Here is a 22,898-nt window from a genome sequence, read left to right on the forward strand (position 1 = left end):
TGTGGCCATTTATTTATAAAAACGATTCGACTAGAATTTTCTGTTGCTCTCTCTCTCTCTCACACACACACAAAACATTCGATTTCTGTTTTTGGGACGATTCATTCATTCTTTTATTATTATTATTGTTCCAGGAACAATAGAATTAAAATATTTGTTGTGTTTGTGTTTATGTTTGTCTCTCAATTTGTTTTTTCTCAACGATAAAAAAATTAATCAATATATCATGTCGACAATAGTAACTTTTTCACTTGTTTTTCAATTCCAAATGTAGCCAAAAACGACAACAACAACAACAACGATCTATGTGAAAATTTTTTCTTTTTTTTGCGAAGAAAAATTGATTTTCATCATGATGATGATGACGATGATGAAAACATCTTTGATTCATATACATGCAACTGTATGTTTGTGTGTTGGTGTATGAATGTGATGATTATATCAACGAATAGAATAGAAAAATACTGAATCGAAGAAGAAGAAAACAACAACGGCAAAGAAAAATTGCAATGATCATCATGAATGATCAATTGATGATGATGATGATGATGAAAACAGCAAACAGCATTTTTTTTTGTCTAACTGTCGAATATTTTGGATTTTGAATCCAATCATCATTCTCATCATCATCATCATATGACGACGACGAATTCGAAATTCATAGTAGTGTTTGTGTTTGTGTGTTATATTTATTTTTTTTCAATGCTCACAACTCCTCTCATTTCTCTCATAATTCAGTCATTCATTTCATTTCATTTCATTTTTTTTTAGTTCATAACTTTGAACTTATAACTTTGTGTGTTCTTGTTTCATTTTCCTATTTACAATTCATTCATTTTTTTTTCTATTCATGCCGAGTTTATAAAGTAAGTATATAAATGTTTGAAATCATCATTTATCATTAACAAAAACACATAGATATGTTGATGTGAGACATATAGAGACACAATTTTTAGAGATTTTCTTCCATCATCATCAATATATATTGCTCACAATCACATACATATAGCAATTTGGCAAGAAAAAAGCGAGAAAATCAAAAATATTATAGTTTTTTTTCAATTTTTTTTTATTTTTTCTTTCCTTATGGCTGATGCTATATACACAAATGATTATGATTAGTTCTAGTTTTTTCTTTTCATATATGAATGTTCCTATTTCGTCGTCGTCATAGTCGTAGTCGTCGGTTAAAAAAAAATGTGGATGGTTTCAAATATAAAATAAAACCATTGCCATTTATACTGATGATCATGATGATGATGAAATTGATGGTTTTGAAGTCAAGTTTCAAAATGTGTTAAACCACCAATATTTTGTATGTGTGTGTGCTGTGCGTATAAATGGTGTTTATCCTCAAAGTCGATGTAGTTGGTATAGGATTGAGATTATCCCTTTACAGACTGATTTTTTTTTTTTTTTGGCACTCCTTGTGGTTGGTTGATTTGTTGGTCGATTTGTCGGTTGATATGTGAGAGCAGCGGCAGCATCAAAAAAGACTGATTTTTTTTAATTTAAAATTTTGTTTTGTTTTTTTTCCTTGTGATTCAATCATTCATTTGTTTTGTTTTTGTTATTTTTTTCTGTACATTTTAAACTCAAAAAAAAAACAAAAAATCATTATTCAACCAGATATTCTTACTGTGTGTGTTTTTGTTTTTTTCTCATTTTTCACCATTTCAATTTTCTATCTTTATCTCGATATATAGATTATTTTTCATACATACATACACACACACACACATGTTGGTGGTTTATGGCCTGTCGTTTTTTTTTCTATATTTTGCAACATTGAACAACAACAAAACACAGTTATATTCATTCAAAATCTGTCGTCTTTGATGTTTTTGAAAACTTTCAACCAAAAATATCACCATCACATTCAAATTCATCGTGAATGATATACACTATAAAACTATACCATCATCATCATCATCATCATCGGCAGCAAGAAAAAAGCAAAGCAACAGGCCCGTATATATTTGTTGGTTGTTATAATGGGGTAGCAAATAAACACTGAAGATTTTTTTTTTATTTTTTTCATGATGATGATGATTATCAACGATTATGATATGATGTGATCGATACATACACACACACACATGGATATGTTCATCGTAAACAATACGTTTTACAATCGAAACAACAAATTCTCGATATTTTCGTTATAGAATCGTGTTTTTTTTTTTGTGTATGATGTGAAATTCTTTATTCGTTCAACAATTCACATTTTATGTGTGTGTGTGTATGTATGTGAAAGCTATAAATGGATACAAATATCAACCATCACCAAATAATCATGTTTATGTAAAAAAAAAAATTCGACAACGCTTATGATGATGATATTGATCTTTTTGTATTGATCCGAATACAAATTGAATTGCACAACAACAACATCGCTCTCTCTCGTCGAATTGATATAAAAATAAGATCCTATTCATTCATTAAAAACATAAAAAAAACAATTGTTTTCACATTTCTCTTTTTTTTCATAATCAAATCATTGTTGTGTGTGTGTGTGTGTGATTTTTGTTTTATTTTCAATCTGTGGCCACATAAATTGATTGATTGATTAATTGTGTGATTGATCGATCGATCAATCGCTGTGTGGTTGCTTGCCTGTATTGTATGTGTATTTATTTGATTGAAAAAAAAAATTTGGGTTGTGCTTTTTTTTCGTTGACGTTTTCGTGAATTCGAAAAAAAATAAATAAATAATGACGGCTTTAAATAATAATAATGATCAACAAACAACAATCGATGTGAATGAAGAATAAATTAATGACTGAACAACAACAACAACAACAAAAACAATGGCAGCAACAACAACAACAACATCAAATAATCAGGATTGGTTCCTTATGACTGGTGATCTAATTATCAATCTACGTAGTACAAAAACAGGTGATACAAATAATTTGTTGAATGGAAAAAATCGACGACAATTATCATCATTATCATCAACAACAACGACAGCAACAACAACAACAACAACATTTGTGAATGGGAAACAACAAAATTTGAAAAAATTTTCAAACATTCATGATGATGATGATGATGATCAAACGATAACAACAATTTTGGATGATAATCAAAATCAAGTTAAACCATCTTCATCACCATCTTCATCATCATTGAAATCAAAAGCACGACAATTAATCACGGATGATGATGATGATAATTGTAAAATCATTTCAAATGATACAGATCATGATGATTGTCTTGATTGTATACGTTCAAATTTGGAACAAAATTTACAACATGCAAAAGAGACTGATATCAATAATGATGATGAATCAATAACAAATACTGGACCAACAAATGTAGAATTGACCAAAACTACTAATAATAATAATACATTCAAATCATCATCAAAAATATCAAATTCATTATCATCAACAGCAACGACATCATCGGGAAATGTATCATCTGGTATTGTATGCGATGATGGCGATGACGATGGTGGTGGTAGTAGAAAACAATCTGTAAAACATGAATCACCATCATCACCATCACATTCATCAAAACCACCATCATCGAATTGTTCAAGTGATTATCAACATTTTTCATTTTTTGATCAACAACAACAAAAATCAGATAAAAAACAAGAAAATTGTTATGAAAATATTGGCGATTGTTTATTCAAATCACAGGAATCAAATCTTTATAATTTAATTCCTGATGATGATGATGATGACGATGATGATAATGATGATTATTCTCGATCAATGGATGAATTATCGATTGAAAGTGATAATAGTAGCCTGTTATATTATTCATCACCAATAAAATTAAATGGTCAACAACAACTACAACAACAACAGCAACAACAAGGAATCGATACACCGAGTGCATCACGACTAGCAAGACGATTATATAATCTTGAAGGATTTAAAAAATCTGATGTAGCCAGACATTTATCGAAGAATAATGAATTTTGTCGTACAGTGGCAGAAGAATATCTGAAATTATTTAATTTTACTAATCAAGAATTGGATGTTGCATTACGGAATTTTTTCTCCTATTTTCATTTGATTGGTGAAACACAAGAACGTGAACGTGTTTTAGTTTATTTCTCTAAACGTTATCATGAATGTAATCCAGATACCGAATTTAAAAGTATTGATTCAATACACACCTTGACATGTGCATTGATGTTATTGAATACGGATTTACATGAAGAGGTAAGTGGTCAATTTTCATTCTATTATTCACTTTGAAATAATTTTTGTTTAACAAAATAGAACATTCAACGTAAAATGACTTGTTCAAATTTTATACTCAATTTAGCCGGTATGAATGATGGTGATGATTATCCAAGTAATCTATTGAAATATCTTTATTATTCGGTCAAGAATAATCCACTTGGTTGGATTGAGTAAGTTTATTTTTAGTTATTTTTTGTTTCGTTGTTCATTTACTTATAATAATAATAATGTTATTATATAATTGTCTGTGTATGTGTGTGTGTATAATTCTAAATTGTTTTCATTTTTTTTTTTTTCATTTTCTTTGTTGTATAGTGATGAAGATCAAATTATAACAATGGGAGGAAAATCTACAACAACAACAATAAAAAATCGTAATAATAATAATAATGTATTTGCTAAAATAACAACAATATCGAAATCGATTAGTTCACCATATGCAACATTACCTAGAAAATTTAATCAACAATTATCGTCATCATCATCAATGATGACAACAACGGCAACAATAACAGCCGCATCAGCATTAGCAACAAGTCCATTTATTGAACTACCAAATCCATTGGTTGCAATTGAATATAAAAAAGGTTATATTCGTCGTAAATGTTGTTATGATTCAAATGGACATAAAAGTAAGTGTTTTTATTTTCTTTTCCATAATCCTTGATTGATTGATTGATTGATTAATGTCATCTGATTATTATTGTTGTTGTTATTTATTATTATTATTTAGCTTCAATCGGTAAACGTAACTGGAAATTATTCTATGCAACATTACGAGATCTAGTTCTTTATCTACATAAAGATGAAAATGGATTTCGTAAATCACAATTACAGGAAAGTTTTGCCAATTCAATAAGAATACATCATTCAATTGCATCGAAAGCGGATGATTATCCTAAGAAAAAATTTGTATTTCGTTTAATCACAGCTGATTATGCGGAATATTTATTTGAAACTAGGTAAGAAAAAAAAAATTTCTTTTTGTTTTTTTTCACACTAACGCATTTATTTTTTTCCTCAGTGATTCAAAAGAATTACAATCATGGATCGAAACGATCAATACAACTGCAGCTAGTCTCTCGGCACCAACATTACCAATGGCAGTAAGTTCGGATAGTCGAAAATTTAAAACAACAAAAGAAATATTTCCTGTTAGCCATACTAAATTATCATTGGTAAGTTGAATTTTTTGTTGTTGTTGTTGTTGTTGAAATTGTGAATAACAAGTCCTAATTATTTCTACTTAACAAAAAAAATTTTTTAGCGTGAACAACTAAAAGATCAAGAAAATAAATTATTATCATTACAAAAAGATTTGGAACAATTGTTGGAAAAATCATGCCAAAATTCTAAATATCGTAAAGGATTTATGGAAAAAGAAACCTATCTACAACATGAGGTATAACAATGGATTAGATTTTATCATATAAAATTAACTTTCATTTTAATTTAATTGTATATTAATTTAGATAAAACGTTATCGTGTATATGTTTCCTGTTTACGAAGAGAATTGAAAAAATTATCCATACAATCGTCGAATGATTTACAACAACAACAGCATAATGATGATTCATCCACACATTCATCACAAAATCATCATCAACAGGCAACAGTTGTAGATCATCAAGATGATCACGGTTTTCAATATCATTCATCGGATGATTCGGATAATTCTTGAAAAAAAATTGATTAAAAAAAAGAACACGATTGGCTACTATCTTGAAGAAGCAAAAAAAAAAATTCTTACCGGCATCTTACCTTATTCTATTCTAATCTATACTATTTTTTGTGATCTATTTTTTTATTTGTTATTTTTCATCATTTTTCTCCCCACTATCTCTCATCATCATCATCATCATCCACCCTCTCAAAATAACGAAACCAGAATTTGGAAACCATATATATATACTACTTTTACTACCACTAAACGCGCGTACACAGGCAGCCATAAACATTATTTTTTTCAGAAACAAAAAACCGATTGTCATCATCTGATTCTCTCTTTTTTTTCTCTGTTTATTTATTTCTTTTTGTTCATATTCTTATTGCCATCATATTTTTTTTACTAAATAAATAAATAAAAAATATATTTGTGATAAATGAAAAATGAAAGCAAAAAAACTGAATTAAATTTCAAAAAATACCCAAACCCCCTTTATTTACCCATTTAGGTGGATATAGTCGACATTAACAAATTGAATTCATCATCATCATCATCATCATCACCACCAACACCACCACATAATCGAATGTGCTGCGTGCTCTGCCTTTTTACTACGCTCTCTCCCTTTTTCTCTGTCGTCGCTCGACTTGTATGTGTGTGTGTTATTCGTCTATCTATTTGTGGTTAGTGGTGGTTCAAGTTAAACAAAAAAAAAAAAAACTTTCTTTCCAAGTTTTCTGGTTGATGATTTTTTATATTTTTTCTGGATTTCTCAAATAATCCTGGTATCGAATATTATTATTATTATATATGGTCTCAGCTGCTTCTTTTTGTTTCTGGTTTTTAATGATAATGATGATATGTTGTCGTCTATAAACCGGGCCTATTCAAAGTTTTTTTTTCATTTTTTTTGTGTATATGTTGTGCTCAGCAATTTAAATTACAAAAAACAACAACGACGACGACGACAATAACATCAACAAAAAAAAAACATTAAATCAATTGTGATGATTGCCAACACGTAAATCTTATATGAATATAAAAAATCAATGACAACAATCGAAAAGTTTGTCAAACAACATCATCATATACCAGGAATCGAAATTCAAATTGAATTATTATTTTTTGTTTATTGTTGAAATTCAAATTCATTAATTCTGAATGAATTTTTTTTGTTTGTTTCTTTCTTCGAATTCTATATACAACAACTCAACAAACACACAACGATTCTATTTCGATAATATCGATACATCGAAAAATTTGTGAAAAATATATTTCATCTTGGATGTTATGTTGTATTATAGTTGATATATTTTCCTTGTTATATTGATGACTAATTGTAACAACTACCACTACACACACGAAAACAACCAAAGGAAGTGTGAAAAACATTTAAACAAAAATTTCAAAAAATCAATCATCCATTTTTTTCCCCATTATATATTTATTATATTTGAAAATAAGCCGGCCGGCTATTTTTGTATTTGATCCATTGAACACCACAGCAGTGTGTGAGTCTAGCAGCTATTTTAAATTTCACACATTCTGGATCGGTAAGTTTTTTTTTGCCACCAATAAATTCCTCATCATCATCGTCATTTAAATTAATTTGATTAGAAATATAGATCATTATTAAAGATGAGTAATAAAATGTGGCCCGATGAAGATGAAGAACAAATGGATGTTGATATGAAAAAATGGCGATGGCGTGATTATCCAAAAAATTCTATGGTCGAGGATGATAATAGTTGGTTGATTTTATTTTTTTTTTTACACATTCGAATTTAACGATAATTTAATAAATTATAGATATACTAGCTGTCCGTCATTTAATTCCTAGTCCACAAGTTAAACCAGATGAAACACTTGAAGAGAACGTTGATGCCAATATGGAAGAAGGTTTGTTTTTGAAGAAAAAAATTTGCTTAATAAATAATCAATCATTTTAAACAGTAGATGAATCACGATCTGAAGCAACATTCAGTTATAAAATTGAAAATTTTAGTAAAATCAAAGATTCTGAACTAAGTCCAGCAACATATGTACGTAATCTACCATGGCGTATAATGGTAATGCCACGTACTGGACAACCAAATCAACAAGCAGTAAAAAGTCTAGGCTATTTCCTACAATGTAATGGTGAATCCGAATCAACGTAAGTGTCATTCATTATAAAATGTTTTTTTTCTTAATTTCATTCACTTAAATTCATCCATTCATTTAATATATATAGAGCATGGTCATGTAGTGCCGTAGCTGAATTAAGAATTCTTTCACAAAAAGAAGGTGTTGATAATATGTCAAGAAGAATTCAACATATTTTCTATAATAAAGAAAATGATTGGGGTTATAGCTATTATATTGGCTGGAATGTAAGTTTCATAATTGAATGATTTTTGATTATTAATTAATTCATTAAATTCATTTTTGAAATGAAATAAAGGATTTATGCGATCCAAACAAAGGCTATATTAAAGATGATGCCGTTACATTCGAAGTTTGGGTACAAGCCGATGCACCACATGGTGTTAGTTGGGATTCAAAAAAACATACCGGATATGTTGGCCTAAAAAATCAAGGAGCTACATGCTATATGAATTCATTATTACAAACATTATTTTTTACAAACAAATTACGTAAAGCTGTTTATCAAATGCCCACCGAAAGTGATGATTCATCCAAAAGTGTTGCATTGGCATTACAACGTGTATTTTATGATCTACAATTTTCGGATAAACCAGTTGGAACGAAAAAATTAACCAAATCATTTGGTTGGGAAACGCTTGATTCATTTATGCAACATGATGTACAAGAATTGTGTCGTGTATTGCTCGATAATATGGAAAGTAAAATGAAGAATACTATCGTTGAGGGTACGATTCCGAAATTATTCGAAGGAAAAATGATTGTAGGTTTTTCTTGCTAATTAATTAAAAGATTTTTTAATTTAATTTCTTTTTAAATTTGTTTTTTCCAGTCATTTGTTCGATGTAAACATGTGATTTTTTCATCATCACGTACCGAACCATTTTATGATATACAATTGAATATAAAAGATAAAAAAGATATCTATGAATCATTCGATGATTATGTGGAAGTTGAAACATTGGATGGTGAAAATAAATATGATGCCGGTGAACATGGATTTCAAGAAGCGGAAAAAGGCATCACATTTGAATCATTTCCGCCCGTATTGCATTTACATTTACTACGATTTCAATATGATCCATTGACCGATGCAAATGTCAAGATTAATGATCGGTTTGTTTGTTTTTTTTCTATTGAAAAATGATTTTTTTATTTTTTTTTTGTTCTACTTTAGTTTGGAATTTCCGGAGAAGTTAACACTAAATAAATATTTACAAAGTCCGGAAAGTACACCGGCCAATTATATATTACATGCTGTATTGGTACATTCTGGTGATAATCATGGTGGCCACTATGTTGTATTTATCAATCCGAATGGCGATGGAAAATGGTGTAAATTTGATGATGATGTTGTATCATGTTGTTCAAAAACAGAAGCTGTTGATCATAATTTCGGCGGTAATGATGAAGAATTACCTGGAAAACATTCAACAAATGCATACATGTTGGTATATATACGTGAATCGGCTATTAGTGATGTATTACAACCAGTAACCAAAGAAGATATACCCGATCAATTGATTGAACGATTACAAGAGGAGAAAAAACAGGAAGCATTACGGCGAAAAGAACGAAATGAAGCTCATTTTTTCAATAATATAACCGTATACACTGAAGACAATATTATGTCACATAAGGGTATTGATTTGATCAATCCAGAAAAGACACCATGTTATACATTTAAAATATATAAATTGGGTTCATATAGAGAAAATCTGGCCACAATAGCGCAACAAATGAATTATCCAACGGATGGTATCCGTTTATGGCCATTCATTACACGTAATAATCATTCATTTCGTCCAACACGTATGATCAATGATATGGGTAATGTAACTGAATCATTGAATAATATGACATTGTTTGTGGAAACAATACCACCGGAATTACCATATAAAATGTTGCCTGATTCGGAAAATGATGGTATGTTTTTGACATGGAATTTTTTTATTTTTTTTTTCTTATCAATTTTCTTTCATTATTCACAGTACAAGTCTTGCTATTTTTCAAGTATTATGATCCGAATCAAAAATATTTAACTTATTGTGGCCTCGGACATATAGAACGTGTCATGACAGTTGCTGATTTGATGCCCATTTTATGTGAAAAAGCTGGCTTACCGAAATCAACACCATTGGCCATTTATGAGGAAGAATATTTAGCTACTGTAAATAGAATTAATGATTTGGATAAAACATTGTCTGATGCTATTGTCGATCTATCCGATGGTGATATACTTGTTTTCCATCGTGATGATATTGTGATCGATGAATGTGCATCGGTCAAAGAATATTATACAGATTTAATACATAAGGTTGAAGTACTGTTCTGTGATAAAAACAATCCAAACGATCCTGGTTTTGTATTGGAATTGTCAATGAAAATGAATTATACACAGATGGCCGATGCTGTAGCCATGCGTCTAGGTACGGAACCATATCTGATTCAATTTTTCAAAAATCAAAGGTAAGTTTTTCATTTCAATATGGAATTTTTTTTTTTTTGACTTGAAAATTAAATTTGTTTTTTCTTCTCATTCGATGAACATTGTAGCAGTTACCGTGAAGGACCGGGATGTCCACTTCGTTGCAATTATGATGGAACACTTAAAGACATTCTTTTCTATTTTAAACCACGACAACCGAAAAAGATTTTCTATCAACATGTAAGCAGACATTTTTTTTCATTTTTCTTAGGCATTTTGATTCATTTAATTTTTTTTATCCCATTCAATCAGTTGACAATAAGCATACATGAGCTTGAGAACAAACGATCATTCAAATGTACATATGTCAATAGTAAACTCAAAGAAGAGGTAGGATTTTTTGTTTTTTTTTTGTTCAATTGAATTTTTTTCTAATCACTATTGTCGTTATTTTTCATTGATTCATAATGTTGATTGATCAACGACCATATCACCCAGAAGGAAATGGAATTGTATCCCAATAAGAATGGCACTGTCAATGATTTGCTTGAAGAAGCAAAAAAACAGATTGAATTCAGTGAAGATTCATCACGTGAATTACGTCTATTGGAAGTGGTTTCAAGTAAAATTAATTATGTCATAACAAATGATATATTGCTTGAATGTCTGAATGCAACTGGAACAAAATCTTATCGTATTGAAGAGATACCTAAAGATCAGCTGAAAATGGAACCAAATGAATTCCTATTACCGGTTGCTCATTTTCAAAAAGAATCCTATCATACGTTTGGTGTGCCATTTTTGTTGAAAGTTAAAAATGTAAGTTTCAGTTCAATCTCTCATCATTGGCATTGTTTATCATTTTCTGTTGTTTCGGTTTCCAATCATGATCACAGAAAGAAACATTCGCATCGGTCAAGGAAAAAATACAGAAAAAGCTCGACATACCGGATAAAGAATATGAAAAGGTTATATAGTAATTTCCAATTTGTTTTTTTTCTTATTTTTTACCTTTTGCTGTTGTTTTTTTCAAACAGTACAAATTTGCAATCATAACGGCCCGAGTTCAATATATAAATGATGAAACAAACTTTGTGTTCAACAAAGAAGAATTTGCTACATGCAGTAAGATTTCATTTTTTTTTTTTTTGTTCATCTTTCATTGATATTAATTTTTCATTCATTCTATTTTTATCCAGATTCAGTCAATACTCATTTGCCAAAAACATGGCTCGGTTTGGATCATGTGAACAAAACGCCTAAACGTTCACGTTATACTCATCTGGAGAAAGCTATCAAAATTCATAATTGAATAATTTTCTTCCATCGTGTTTATTATCGGTGAATAATGAAAAAGAAGAAAAAAAAAGTCTGTAATTTCGTTGTTTATCATCCACCCAATATACACACATCCACACACACACACACATACACATTCAAACAATTAATTATCCTCAATGAACAATGTATCGATCCAAAAATGATGGACCTAAATATTTTATTATTATCAATGGTGTCCCCTTTTTTTCATTGCTCTCTTTCTATAATAATAATATGTATGTGTTTTACGTTTTTTTTAGACTGAATTCAAAATGTCTTTAATGATACCTGAACATTACACCTACACACACACACACACACCTACACAAACAAAAAAAATCTATAATTTGGCTTCTAATTTTATACTCTCAATCTTTTTCTCATGAATTTTCTTTATATTACTACTACTACCTACTACTAACAATTAATGATGATGATTTATATATGTGTGTGTAATGATGTGATGGATTATGAAAAACAACAACAACAACAGCAACTACAGAAATACAGAATTTTTTTTTTATTATTTATAAACCATGATATGACTAGAAAGCAAAACAAAACAAAACAAAACAAACAAAAAGAATCTATAGAATGCTTAAATGATTTTTTTTTTCTTCTTCTTTTTTCCTTTGTTTATTCATTTTTGAATTATATTTCGATCAATTTTTGTTTTTGATATACACACACGTAATCTCTGTATCTGTATGTGTGTGTATGTGGACGGTGATTGATTGATTGATTGATTGGATGGATCGATCGAATATCGATGAATTAAAACGGCGAAAATATATTGAATTTTCTATAAAAAAAATAAATTTTAAATTAAAAGAGAAAAAATTCATTCCCCATTTTTTTCACCATTTGTTGATGGTAACAGATGAAAAAACAAATTTTTTTTTGTTTTGTTTTTGTTTTGAATAAAGATTATTTTTTATTGATTATTGATCGGGTTAAAATAGACATTTTTTTTTTGAAACAAAACAAACAAAAACATAAACATAACGGGAAATATATTTTTTTTTTTGTTGCGGAAAATATAGATTAGCAAGGTTAGTATTATAATATTGTTTTTTGTGTTTAAAATTAAATTATTGAAAAAACCGGATATTCATTCATTGTCGACGATGATGATGATGATGATTGATTTTCGTTTTCGTTAGGTAAAAATAGCGGCAATTTAAATTCTCGGTGATTTTTTTCGTTCGTTTTTCGTTTGATTTATTTGAACAATTTATCTGCATTCACCCATAATGAAAAGAAATATTCTTTACGTTTCAATAATGAATGTACTGTATATGATTCAACACGTGCTTCAACATTAGCTTCACGCATCCATGATGTTGTTTCAGATGTTGTAAATGATAATGATAATGTATCATCACGTTCTAAATGTTCACGTTCAGCTTCTTGTTCTTCAAATCCAGGTGGCCGTATCACGGTAATTGGTTCTTCTGATTCTAATGGATCGGATAAACCGATTTCATTTTCAGCCATAACACGTATTTTATATGAACGATTTTCTTGGAAATCTTTTATTTGTAATCGATGTACTGTGGCATCTACTTTACCAACTTGTATCCACATTGTACGACGTGCATCTTTTGCTGCTATTACATAACCAGTGATTGGTGATCCACCATCATGTTCTGGTTTACCCCATTCAATCATTATTGCACTAGGACTAACGGAACGCATTTCTAATGGTGCTGTTGGTATACCTGGCGGTGTGGCATCTTTACATAATTGTACCGGATAATCGGATTCTAATGGATCACTTTGTCCCAATGCATTTTCAGCCAACACACGTATATTGTATTCATATTTAGATGATAAATTCGGTATCGTATATGTTAATTGATCCGGATTAACAATTGCTTCACGAATCCAGGTATTTTCAAATGTTAATTTTCTTTCAATTATGTAATTGATCAGTTCTAATCCACCATTCGATATTGGTGGTTTCCATGCCACACGTAATGATGCATTTGTCATTTCATTCACTTCCAGCGGGCCAACCGGTGCTGTTGGTGGTCCATATCGACATTTAACCATAACGGTTGTTTCAGGATAATATGAATCACTCCAATCAATTTCATTACGACATGTAATACGTAATTGATATGTTTTTTCTTTTTCTAGATTTTCAATCATTGCTGTCAATGTTTCACCATTTACGGTTGTTGATTTTTTCCACGTGTTTGTAATAGTGGTTTCTGTTTCGTCAACTTCACGTGTTTCAATAAGATATTCAATCAATGGAGAATTTCCATCATATTCGGGTGGATTCCAATGCAGATTAAATGATGATTCAGTATGATCACTTGTTTTAATCGGACCAGTTGGTGGTGATGGACGTTCAAGTATTTTACGACAAACAACCGATTCAGTCATTGCTGGATCACTTGTACCGAATTCATTGATTGAACTGACACGGAATCGATAACGTGAACCAGCGATTAGATGACGAATTGTATGGGAAAATTCATTACCATTCACACGGGTAACTTCGATCCATTCTTTGCCCATTTTTGTTTCATATTTTTCAATCAAATAGAATAGAATCGGTGAACCACCATCATCTTTCGGTGGATTCCATGATAATTCGATGGAATTTTCACCACCCGGCACACAACGAATTGGCTGTTCCGGTGGTCCAGGTCGTTTCAACATTCGTAATTCAAAATCATATTTACGTTCACCGGCTGCATTGATCAAATGCAATGTATAAATGCCAGCATCTTCGAACGAAAAATTTTTCACCACCAATTTTGTCATTCCTTTTTCTTGATCATCAACGAAAATGTTCGATGTTCGTCGTAATTTTATTAAACCTTTATACCAATTGATTTCCGGTTCAGGATAGCCATAAATTTCACATTCAATTAAATGTTCATTGCCTTGTTTAACTTTCGCCACAATGGCATCATTATTGAAACGAGCATATGGTTTTTCTTCTACAGATAATTTTGTTTTCGTTATGGCATCACCTTCAACGTTTCGTGCCACACATTTATAATGGCCAGCCCATTCAAATGAACATTCTTTTATAATCAATGTGGATGAATGTTGATCATATTTAATGATAACATTATTATCATCATTCTCATCGATTGGTTCATCATTACGATACCATTGGATTTCCGGCGTTGGATTACCAATGGATTTACATTCCATTGTTGTCGTTGTAAATGGTTGTGTACTTATGGTCGATGGTAATGGCTGTATAAATGTCGGTGCCATCGGTAGATATTGTTCTTTCATAGTGACTGGTTCACTTTCTGTGGATGGTGATGATTTTCCAGCTTTATTTATGGCATATACACGAAATACATAACAAATATTGTGTTTCAAATTCCTTATTTTGACATGTTGTTCATTAATAAATTCATTATATTCTTTCCAATTTTTAGCTTTTGATTCTTTATATTCAACCACATAATTCGATACAGGTGAACCATTATCTTTTTTCGGTGCTTGCCATACTAGAATCAATGAATTATTCGTTATATTCATCGGTTCCGGTTTGCTTGGTGGATCTGGTTTATCGATGATGAACAATTCAAAATGTGTTATATATTGTCCAATGGTGTTTTCCAGACTCAATTTATAAAGACCAATATCATCATCATCGAAATTTTTAATTGTCAATATTGTACGGCTCATCATTATTTCTACTGATGCTTTTTTCGATGTTTTAATGATTTTACCAGAATGATACCATTCAGCTTTTGGTGATGGATAACCTTCATATGAAATATCCAATGAAAAATTTTCTCCACGTACAGCAGTAAAACGTCTTGTATCTGTCAATACTTTTGGTGGTGTCAACACAGAAAGTTTACCTGTTGAACGTTGATCATTACAAACAACGGTATAGTAACCACGATCTTGTATGTTGACATTTTTTATGATCAATTTTTTATGTTTACCAATATTGCTCATCATCATACGATTGCCATCCGGTTCAATAATTTCATCGTCTTTCATCCATACGATATTCATATGTTCATCAATAACTTCAACAGATAATGTTGCCGTTTCACCTTCATTTACATTGAAATCTTTAAGTTTCAATAAAAATACTAATGGATCTTTCGATACATTCAACGTGGTTTGTGTTTGATCACCTTTGGCCATACAAATATATTCACCCATATCGGTCATTCGTGTGTGGTGAATGATCAATTTTCTTACCGTACCATCGGTAATCATTTTAATATTGGATGTTTCACATAATTCTTCACCATTATGATACCAAAAAACATCAACATCTGGCCGTGATATTTCCACAGTGAAAACTGTTTCACAATTTTCATCAATCCAATATTCATCTTGTAAACGTCGTAAAAATTCTGTCGATGGATATGATACAAGTAACCGTGCTTTTGATGTTTGTTGATTCAATTGACATGAATATTCGGCAATATCTTCAAGTTTTGAATCCTCAATGGATAATGTTTGTTGTTTACCATCAATATCCAAATAAACACGATCATCAAACATGATTGGTTGTTTATTTTTATACCATTGTAATATAGCATCACCTTTGGATACTTCTACCACAAATTGTGCTTTATCACCATATTTTACATTACAATCTTTAAGATCTTTAACAATTTCAGCTGGTAATTCAATCACTTCCAGATAACCAGTACATTTATCTTGTTCCAATACACATGAATATTCACCTTGATGTGATACTTTTGCTTTTTTGATCAATAATTTTCTATAATGTCCATCTTTTATCATTTGATAATCATCATCATCATCTTGATCTATTGGTTCACCTTCTTTCAACCATTGAACATCATCTTCTTTTGTGGTTATTTTCACTGAAAGGAATGTTTTTTCATTTTCATATACTTCAATGTCATTTAAACGTTCCAAAAATTTTGGTGTCTTTTTTATCACTACAACACGTTCTTCATGTTGACATTTACCATATTTATTACGGGCAATCACTTTATATTGACCTTCGTGTAACATTTTCGACACATTATTCACCGCTAATGTTGCATCATTTTTATGTTGTCGTATCAAACATTGTGATGATGATACAATACGATCATCATTTCGATACCATGTTATTGTTGGTGTTGGATAACCATTCACCGTTGTTTCCAATAATAATTGATTACCTTCCTGTAATCGAATCGATTTAAATCGTTTTTTGAATGTTGGTTTTTCAATGCGATCTTTGTAAACCACCTGAAATGTGGCTTGATTTTCACCATCCAAATTTTGTGCACACAATTCATAAATACCATCATCATTTTCATCCGTATTGGTACATTGTACACGATAACGATGAAAATATTCATTAGTTTCCAAATGTTCCAATTGAAATTTACTGGAATTATAAACAATTCTTCCATTTTTTGTCAATTTCAGTCGTGGTTTTTCCAACGAATAAACAGTGAATTCAATATTGAACGGTTCATTTATATTGATTTCAATGGAATCATTAAATTTCGAGAATAATGGTACATTTGATGGTTGTTCATCATCTTTGAATGGCAAATTATGGAAATAGATTTCTTCATTCACAAACGACATATGACCATCAGCTTCCAATGTAAATGTATGTTTGGCGGCACCGGCTGGATTTTTCATCACAATCGAATATGTACCAGAATCAATGCAATAAACTTCATCAAAATTCAGATGTAAAACATTATTTTCATCACAAAATAATTTAATTCTTGAATCTGGTTGCAGTGGCCGTGAATCTTTAAAGCAAACAAAATGCATTGGAAATGATCCATCGAATTTGAAATCCAATACCAATGATTGGCCGGATTCAACTTTTATCATTTCATCAGGTGCTTCAATAATTTCTGGCTGTTTTTTTCTTATAGTAATATGTTCAGCAACTTGTTCTTCAGTTTCCATAAATTCTTTTAATGTATCATCCAAATGTAATGTATATGAAATTTCATCTGTAAGAAATTCTGCTGGTACAAAACCAAATTCTTTTGTTATCTTTTTCCTGACAAACCACCAATCTTGATTGACACGTTCAACAACATAAATACGATCACCTTGTCGTAATGACATTACATTCGGTATTTCCGATGTAACAGCATATTTACTGATCATTTCTTCAACCATTTTGGATTCCAATAATTGTTGATCAATTTTTGATTCAATCTGCACTTTAAGTTCAGCTGCAGCTTCATCATAACCAATTTCTCGTGGTTTCGTTGGCATTGTTAATGTATATGATTCATCCAATATTTCATCATTTGTTTTGGATTTTTTCATCTGTTTTTTTATGACAATTTCTGTGGATACTTCATCATATTCATTGTCAGCAATTTTCGTCACATCCAATGATGCAAATGTTGATTGTTCATCAAATCCAGGTTTCGGTAATCGAAATGTTTCTTCAACCGTTTCTTCATCATCTTCCGGCATAGATTTCCGTTTCAATTTAATAATCTGTGCTATTGTTTCTTCTTCTTCTTTTTCGGCTTGTTTTTGTATCCGTATGATTTCCGATACTGATTCTTCAGTTTCTGATTCTTGACTTGGCTTTTTCACTAATCGATATGATGATTCGATTGTTGATTCACTTTCAATACTGTCTACACTTGGTTTTTTCTTTAATCGTACAATTTCTTCAACTATTTCCACATCATCTACTACTTGTTTGATTACTGTAATTGTTTCCTTGACAGATTCTTCATCTTCGTCGCGTGGTTTTCGTTTTCGATAATCGTAATTCTTCTTCAACGGTGTCATCATCTTTTGGTTTTGGCAATCTAAATGTTTCAGATATTTCTTCTTCTTCTTCTGGTTGAAGTTCTTCAATTTTCGGTTTTTCCATTTCTTCATCTTCCTCTTCTACTGGTTCCTGTGGTCTTTCTTCATCCGATTCTTCGGGCATTTCAATTTTCGGTTGTACTTCTTCCTCTTCTTCTTCTTCTTCTTCGGATTCTGGTTCATCTTTTTTCTTCGGTTTTCGTTCTTCAATTACGGTCACTATATCATCAACGATGACAACATCGTCCAATGTTACATCAATTTTTTTCGTCACTTTCAATTCAGCACTTGCTTCAGAGAATGAAAATTTTTTCGGTTTTGTTGGCAATTTAACCGTCACTTCATCGGAATCGATAATTTTTGGTTCTTTAGATTTTTTCGATTTTCGTTTAATAATAATTTCCGTAGAAATTTCATCATATTCTTTTGTCGATATTTCCAATGTCGCTTCAGCCGATGCTTCTTCATGAACTTTTGGTTTAACGAATTTTATCGTTTCCGATACAGATTCATCCGTTGGTTTTTCTTTTGGTTTGGCTAATTTTATCGTATGTAGCGCCGTTTGTTCTTCTTCTTCCTGTTCATCGGGTTTCTTTTCCAATCGTACAATTTCATCCACTGGTTTTTCATCTGTTGGTTTTGTCAATTTAATTGTTTCCTCTGTTGTTTTGTCATCATCTCCGGGTTTTGGTTTTTCTTCCGGTTTAACATCAGGTTTTGATTCTTTACGTTTCAATTTCATTTTCTTTGGTTTATCCACTGGTTTTGGTTCCTGTTTTAAAACATCTTCATCTATTGGTTTCACCATTATTGGTGGTTTTGTATCCAATTTTTTCTCATCAATTTTCTTCGGTTCTTCCTGTGGTGGTTCTACAGTTTTGATTGTTGTCGTAGTGGTAATTGTTTCTTCTTCCACAACATCTTCAGATATTGCACCTTTATCTTCAGTGATTGATTCTAATTTTGTTGTTGAATCTTTACGTTCAGGTTGAACTTTTTTCTTTGTTTCCATATCAACAGTGGATACAACCTCTGGTTGTTCTACTTCTTCTTCTTCGGGTTTTTGCTTCTTTTGGTTTTTCTTCAAGTTTTGTACTTGATTTTCTTCGTATGATTTTTTTCGGTTTTTCCACCGGTTTTGTTTCCGGTTGTAGCACATCTTCAACGGTTGGTTTTTCAACCGGTGTTTTGGATGAAATTTTTTCATCTTTTAGCGATTTGGTGCTTGATTTACGTCGTATAACTTTTTTCGGTTTTTCTTCCACCACTGGTTTTTCAATTTCTTCTGGTTTCTTTTCTTCTTCTTCATCATCTACTTGTGGTGTTATTTTGATAACTTTTTCGGCTGAAACTTCATCCGGCTGTTCAACTGGTTTCTCTTTCTTCAATTTGATTACTTCTTCAATAGATTCAACTGTTGTATCACCATCTTTTGGTTTTTTCAATTTTATCACCTGCTGTACAGTGATGGTTTCATCCGGTTCATCTACAACCGTCGGTTTTAGTTTGATAACTTCTTCAACAGTTGTCTCTTCTGGTGTTTCATCTTTTGGTTTTGGCTTTAATTTTATCACTTGTTCCTCTTCTATTGGTTGATCCTCACTTGGTTTCGGTAATTTAAATGTTTCTTCCACCGTGGTTTCTTCTTCTGGTTTTGGTTTTTCTTCTTCCACGATATCGGGTTTAGATTTTCGTTTGATACTCAATTTTCGTGGTTTTTTCTCTTCAATTACTTGAGTTTCATTTTTTGATTCTTCTTTGTGCACATCTTCCACAATTTTCTTTGGCTGTTCTTTTGGTTTTTCTTCTTCTTCTGGTTGTTCTTCAACCTGTGGTGTTTGTTGAATAACTTTTTCAACGGAAATTTCTTCCGGCTGTTTGATTTCTTCTTTCTTCAAACGAATCACTTCTTCAATCGATTCAGCTGTTTCTTCGATTGGTTTTTTCAATTGTATCGTTTGTTCAACAGTTTCTTCGTCTTTTTCTGATGGTTCAATTGTTGGTTTAAGTTTTATCACTTCTTCAACAGTAGTTTCTTCCGGTGTTTCATCGATTGGTTTTGGTTGTTCTTCATCTTTTGGTTTCTGTAATTTCACCGTTTCTTTAATGGTTTCTTCTTCTGGTTTCGGTTCTTCTGGTTTAGGTTTCTCTTCCATTATATCGGGTTTAGATTTTCGTTTTATACTCAATTTTTTCGGTTTCTTCTCTTCAACTGCTTGTGTTTCGATTTTTGGCTCGTCTTTAAGCTTTTCTTCAACAATTTTCTTTGATTCTTCTTCTTTGGGTTTTTCTTCAATTTGTGGTGTTTGTTTGACAACTTTTTCCACAGAAATCTCTTCTGTTTTATCACCAGGTTTTTCGGGTTTCAAACGGACTACTTCTTCAGTCGTTTCGACAGCAGTTTCTTCTGATGGTTTTTTAAGTTTGATAACTTGTTCAACCAATTCTTCGGTTGGTTCTTCAACAGTTGGTTTTAATTTTATCACTTCTACTGTCGATTGTTCTTCCGATTCTTCTTTTGGTTTTGGTTTCAATCGTATTACCTGTTCTTCTACCGGTTGTTCTTCCGATGGTTTCGGTAATTTTACCGTTTCTTCCACGATTTTCTCTTCAGGTTTTTCTTCTTCATCAGGTTTCTTTTGTTCTTCCATTATGTCAGGCTTTGATTTTCGTTTGATACTCAATTTTCGTGGTTTTTTCTCTTCCACTGCTGTTTTTGTTGTTTCGGTTTTCGGTTCTTCTTTTTCAACAATTTTTTCTGGTTCTGGTCTGGATAGTTCGACAATTTCTTCGGTTATTGTTTCGGTCATTTTTTCTTCTTTTTGTTCATCAGGTTTTTCCGATTCCGGTGGTGGTATTGATTCTTTTCGTTTTGGTTTTTCTTCTTCTATCGTTTTCTCTGTTTCAATTACAGGTGCTTGTGGAATTTCTGGTTTCAATACTTCTTCTTCTACTTCATCGGCTGGTATTTCCTTTTTCTTTTGGTTTGTCTTTTTCGACTAATTTTATACTAGATTTTCGTCGAATAATCTTTTTCGGTTTTTCCTCTTTCTCTTCTTCTTTCAAAGGCTGCTCATCCACCACTTGCGGTATTTGTTCGATTACCTTTTCAACGGTTATTATATCTGGTTTTTCAGTTTTTTCTTCTTTCAATCGGATTACTTCGTCAATAGATTCTACTACTGTTTCTTCTGTTGGTTTTTTCAATTTAATCACTTGTTCTACAATTTCTGGTGATTCTTCACCAACAGTGGTCGGTTTCAATTTTATCACTTCTTCCACCGTTGTTTCTTCCGGTGATTCATCGGTTGGTTTCAATTTTATTACCTGTTCTTCGATCGGTTGATCATCACTTGGTTTCGATAATTTAAATGTTTCTTCCACTGTGATTTCCTCTTCAGGTTGTTTTTGTTCATCTTCCTCTTCAGGTTTTGGTTTTTCTTCCATAATATCAGGTTTAGATTTTCGTTTGATACTCAATTTTCGTGGTTTTTTCTCTTCTTCTTGTTTTGGTAATTCAACAATTTCTTCTGAAGTTGTTGTTGTTGTTGTTGCAGAGACCACATCTTTTTCTTGTTCAACTTTTTCATGTTTAGGCAATGGTTTTTCTTCTGGTGTTTCTTTCGTTTCAATAACCGTATCCACTTTTACAGGCTCTTCTGGTTTAATCATCTCATCTATGGGTTTTTCTTCTGGAATTTGTTCTTCTTGTGGTTTCAATGTTATCGTTTCTTCAGTTTTAGGTTCTGGTTTTTGTTCCAATGTTTCTGCGGTTGAAATGATTTCTGGTTCTTTTGCATCTTCTTTTTTCAATCGAATTATTTCTTCAGTCGTTTCGACAGCAGTTTCTTCAGATGGTTTTTTCAATTTAATCACCTGTTCAACCAATTCTTCAGTTGGTTCTTCAACAGTTGGTTTTAATTTTATCACTTCTTCTACCGTTGTTTCTTCCGGCAATTCATCGGTTGATTTTGGTTTCAATTTTATTACCTGTTCTTCGATTTCTGGTTCTTTCAATGGTTTCGGTAATAGCACTGTTGTTTCTTCAGTTGTTTCTGGTTGCTGTTGTTCTTTTGGTTTGTCTTCCATGATATCTGGTTTAGATTTGCGTTTTACACTTAATTTCTTTTTCTTCTTTTCTTCCACCACCACCTCCTCCTCAACGGTTGTTTCAATTTTCGGTTGTTCTTCTTCTGCCGGCGTTTCAACAATTTTTTCCGATTCAATTGTCTTTCACATCTTCGGTTACATCCATTTGTTCTCCGGGTTTTTCCTCTACTTTTGGCTGTTCTTCTTTTTTCGGTTTAGGTTCGGTTTTTATGTCGAATTTTGTTGATTCAATCTCCGGTTTGATTTCGTCTTCTT

General features: G+C 31.3%; 6 protein-coding genes across 17 annotated transcripts; 2 read left to right on the forward strand and 4 right to left on the reverse strand.

Moving 5' to 3' along the window:
* The first annotated feature begins 39 nt into the window (after positions 1-39).
* Efa6 (Exchange factor for Arf 6) lies at positions 40-5,916 on the forward strand. 4 transcript variants are annotated; one of them, XM_075732674.1, is made up of 9 exons: positions 40-678; positions 772-866; positions 1,707-4,181; positions 4,242-4,375; positions 4,521-4,837; positions 4,939-5,167; positions 5,230-5,383; positions 5,473-5,607; positions 5,678-5,916. In XM_075732674.1, the coding sequence occupies exons 3-9, from the start codon at positions 2,811-2,813 to the stop codon at positions 5,885-5,887; spliced, it is 2,550 nt and encodes an 849-aa protein (XP_075588789.1). In that variant the 5' UTR covers positions 40-678; positions 772-866; positions 1,707-2,810; the 3' UTR covers positions 5,888-5,916. The 4 variants fall into 4 exon arrangements, with proteins under 4 accessions (XP_075588789.1, XP_075588787.1, XP_075588788.1 ...); XM_075732672.1 differs by having other exon boundaries at positions 40-866; positions 1,630-4,181; XM_075732673.1 differs by lacking the exon at positions 772-866 and having other exon boundaries at positions 40-403; positions 1,360-4,181.
* Positions 5,917-6,450: 534 nt separating this feature from the next.
* Usp7 (Ubiquitin-specific protease 7) lies at positions 6,451-12,605 on the forward strand. Of its 9 annotated transcripts, none has more exons than XM_047060474.2 (15): positions 6,451-7,425; positions 7,490-7,619; positions 7,682-7,771; positions 7,826-8,027; positions 8,106-8,244; positions 8,316-8,780; positions 8,850-9,133; positions 9,195-9,943; positions 10,009-10,486; positions 10,574-10,685; positions 10,758-10,835; positions 10,947-11,264; positions 11,342-11,413; positions 11,483-11,570; positions 11,645-12,605. In XM_047060474.2, exons 2-15 carry the CDS (start codon positions 7,511-7,513, stop codon positions 11,755-11,757), a joined length of 3,297 nt encoding a protein of 1,098 aa, XP_046916430.1. In that variant the 5' UTR covers positions 6,451-7,425; positions 7,490-7,510; the 3' UTR covers positions 11,758-12,605. The 9 variants fall into 9 exon arrangements, with proteins under 9 accessions (XP_046916430.1, XP_046916431.1, XP_075588798.1 ...); XM_047060475.2 differs by having other exon boundaries at positions 6,456-7,425; positions 7,829-8,027; positions 10,944-11,264; XM_075732683.1 differs by having other exon boundaries at positions 6,456-7,425; positions 7,829-8,027.
* Positions 12,606-12,832: 227 nt separating this feature from the next.
* LOC124496918 (titin-like) lies at positions 12,833-18,185 on the reverse strand. The gene has a single exon (XM_047060485.2). The coding sequence runs from the start codon at positions 18,183-18,185 to the stop codon at positions 12,987-12,989; it is 5,199 nt and encodes a 1,732-aa protein (XP_046916441.2). The 3' UTR covers positions 12,833-12,986.
* Positions 17,742-19,341, reverse strand: LOC142597662 (uncharacterized). The gene has a single exon (XM_075732688.1). The coding sequence runs from the start codon at positions 19,339-19,341 to the stop codon at positions 18,454-18,456; it is 888 nt and encodes a 295-aa protein (XP_075588803.1). The 3' UTR covers positions 17,742-18,453.
* On the reverse strand, positions 18,703-21,343 carry LOC142597660 (uncharacterized). The gene has a single exon (XM_075732686.1). It carries the CDS (start codon positions 21,341-21,343, stop codon positions 19,547-19,549), a length of 1,797 nt encoding a protein of 598 aa, XP_075588801.1. The 3' UTR covers positions 18,703-19,546.
* On the reverse strand, positions 21,050-22,761 carry LOC142597661 (uncharacterized). Its single transcript, XM_075732687.1, has one exon. It carries the CDS (start codon positions 22,620-22,622, stop codon positions 21,489-21,491), a length of 1,134 nt encoding a protein of 377 aa, XP_075588802.1. The 5' UTR covers positions 22,623-22,761; the 3' UTR covers positions 21,050-21,488.
* Positions 22,762-22,898: the final 137 nt, after the last annotated feature.

This window comes from Dermatophagoides farinae, chromosome 7 (assembly GCF_024713945.1).
Source record: "Dermatophagoides farinae isolate YC_2012a chromosome 7, ASM2471394v1, whole genome shotgun sequence".
Lineage (NCBI taxonomy): Eukaryota > Metazoa > Arthropoda > Arachnida > Sarcoptiformes > Pyroglyphidae > Dermatophagoides > Dermatophagoides farinae.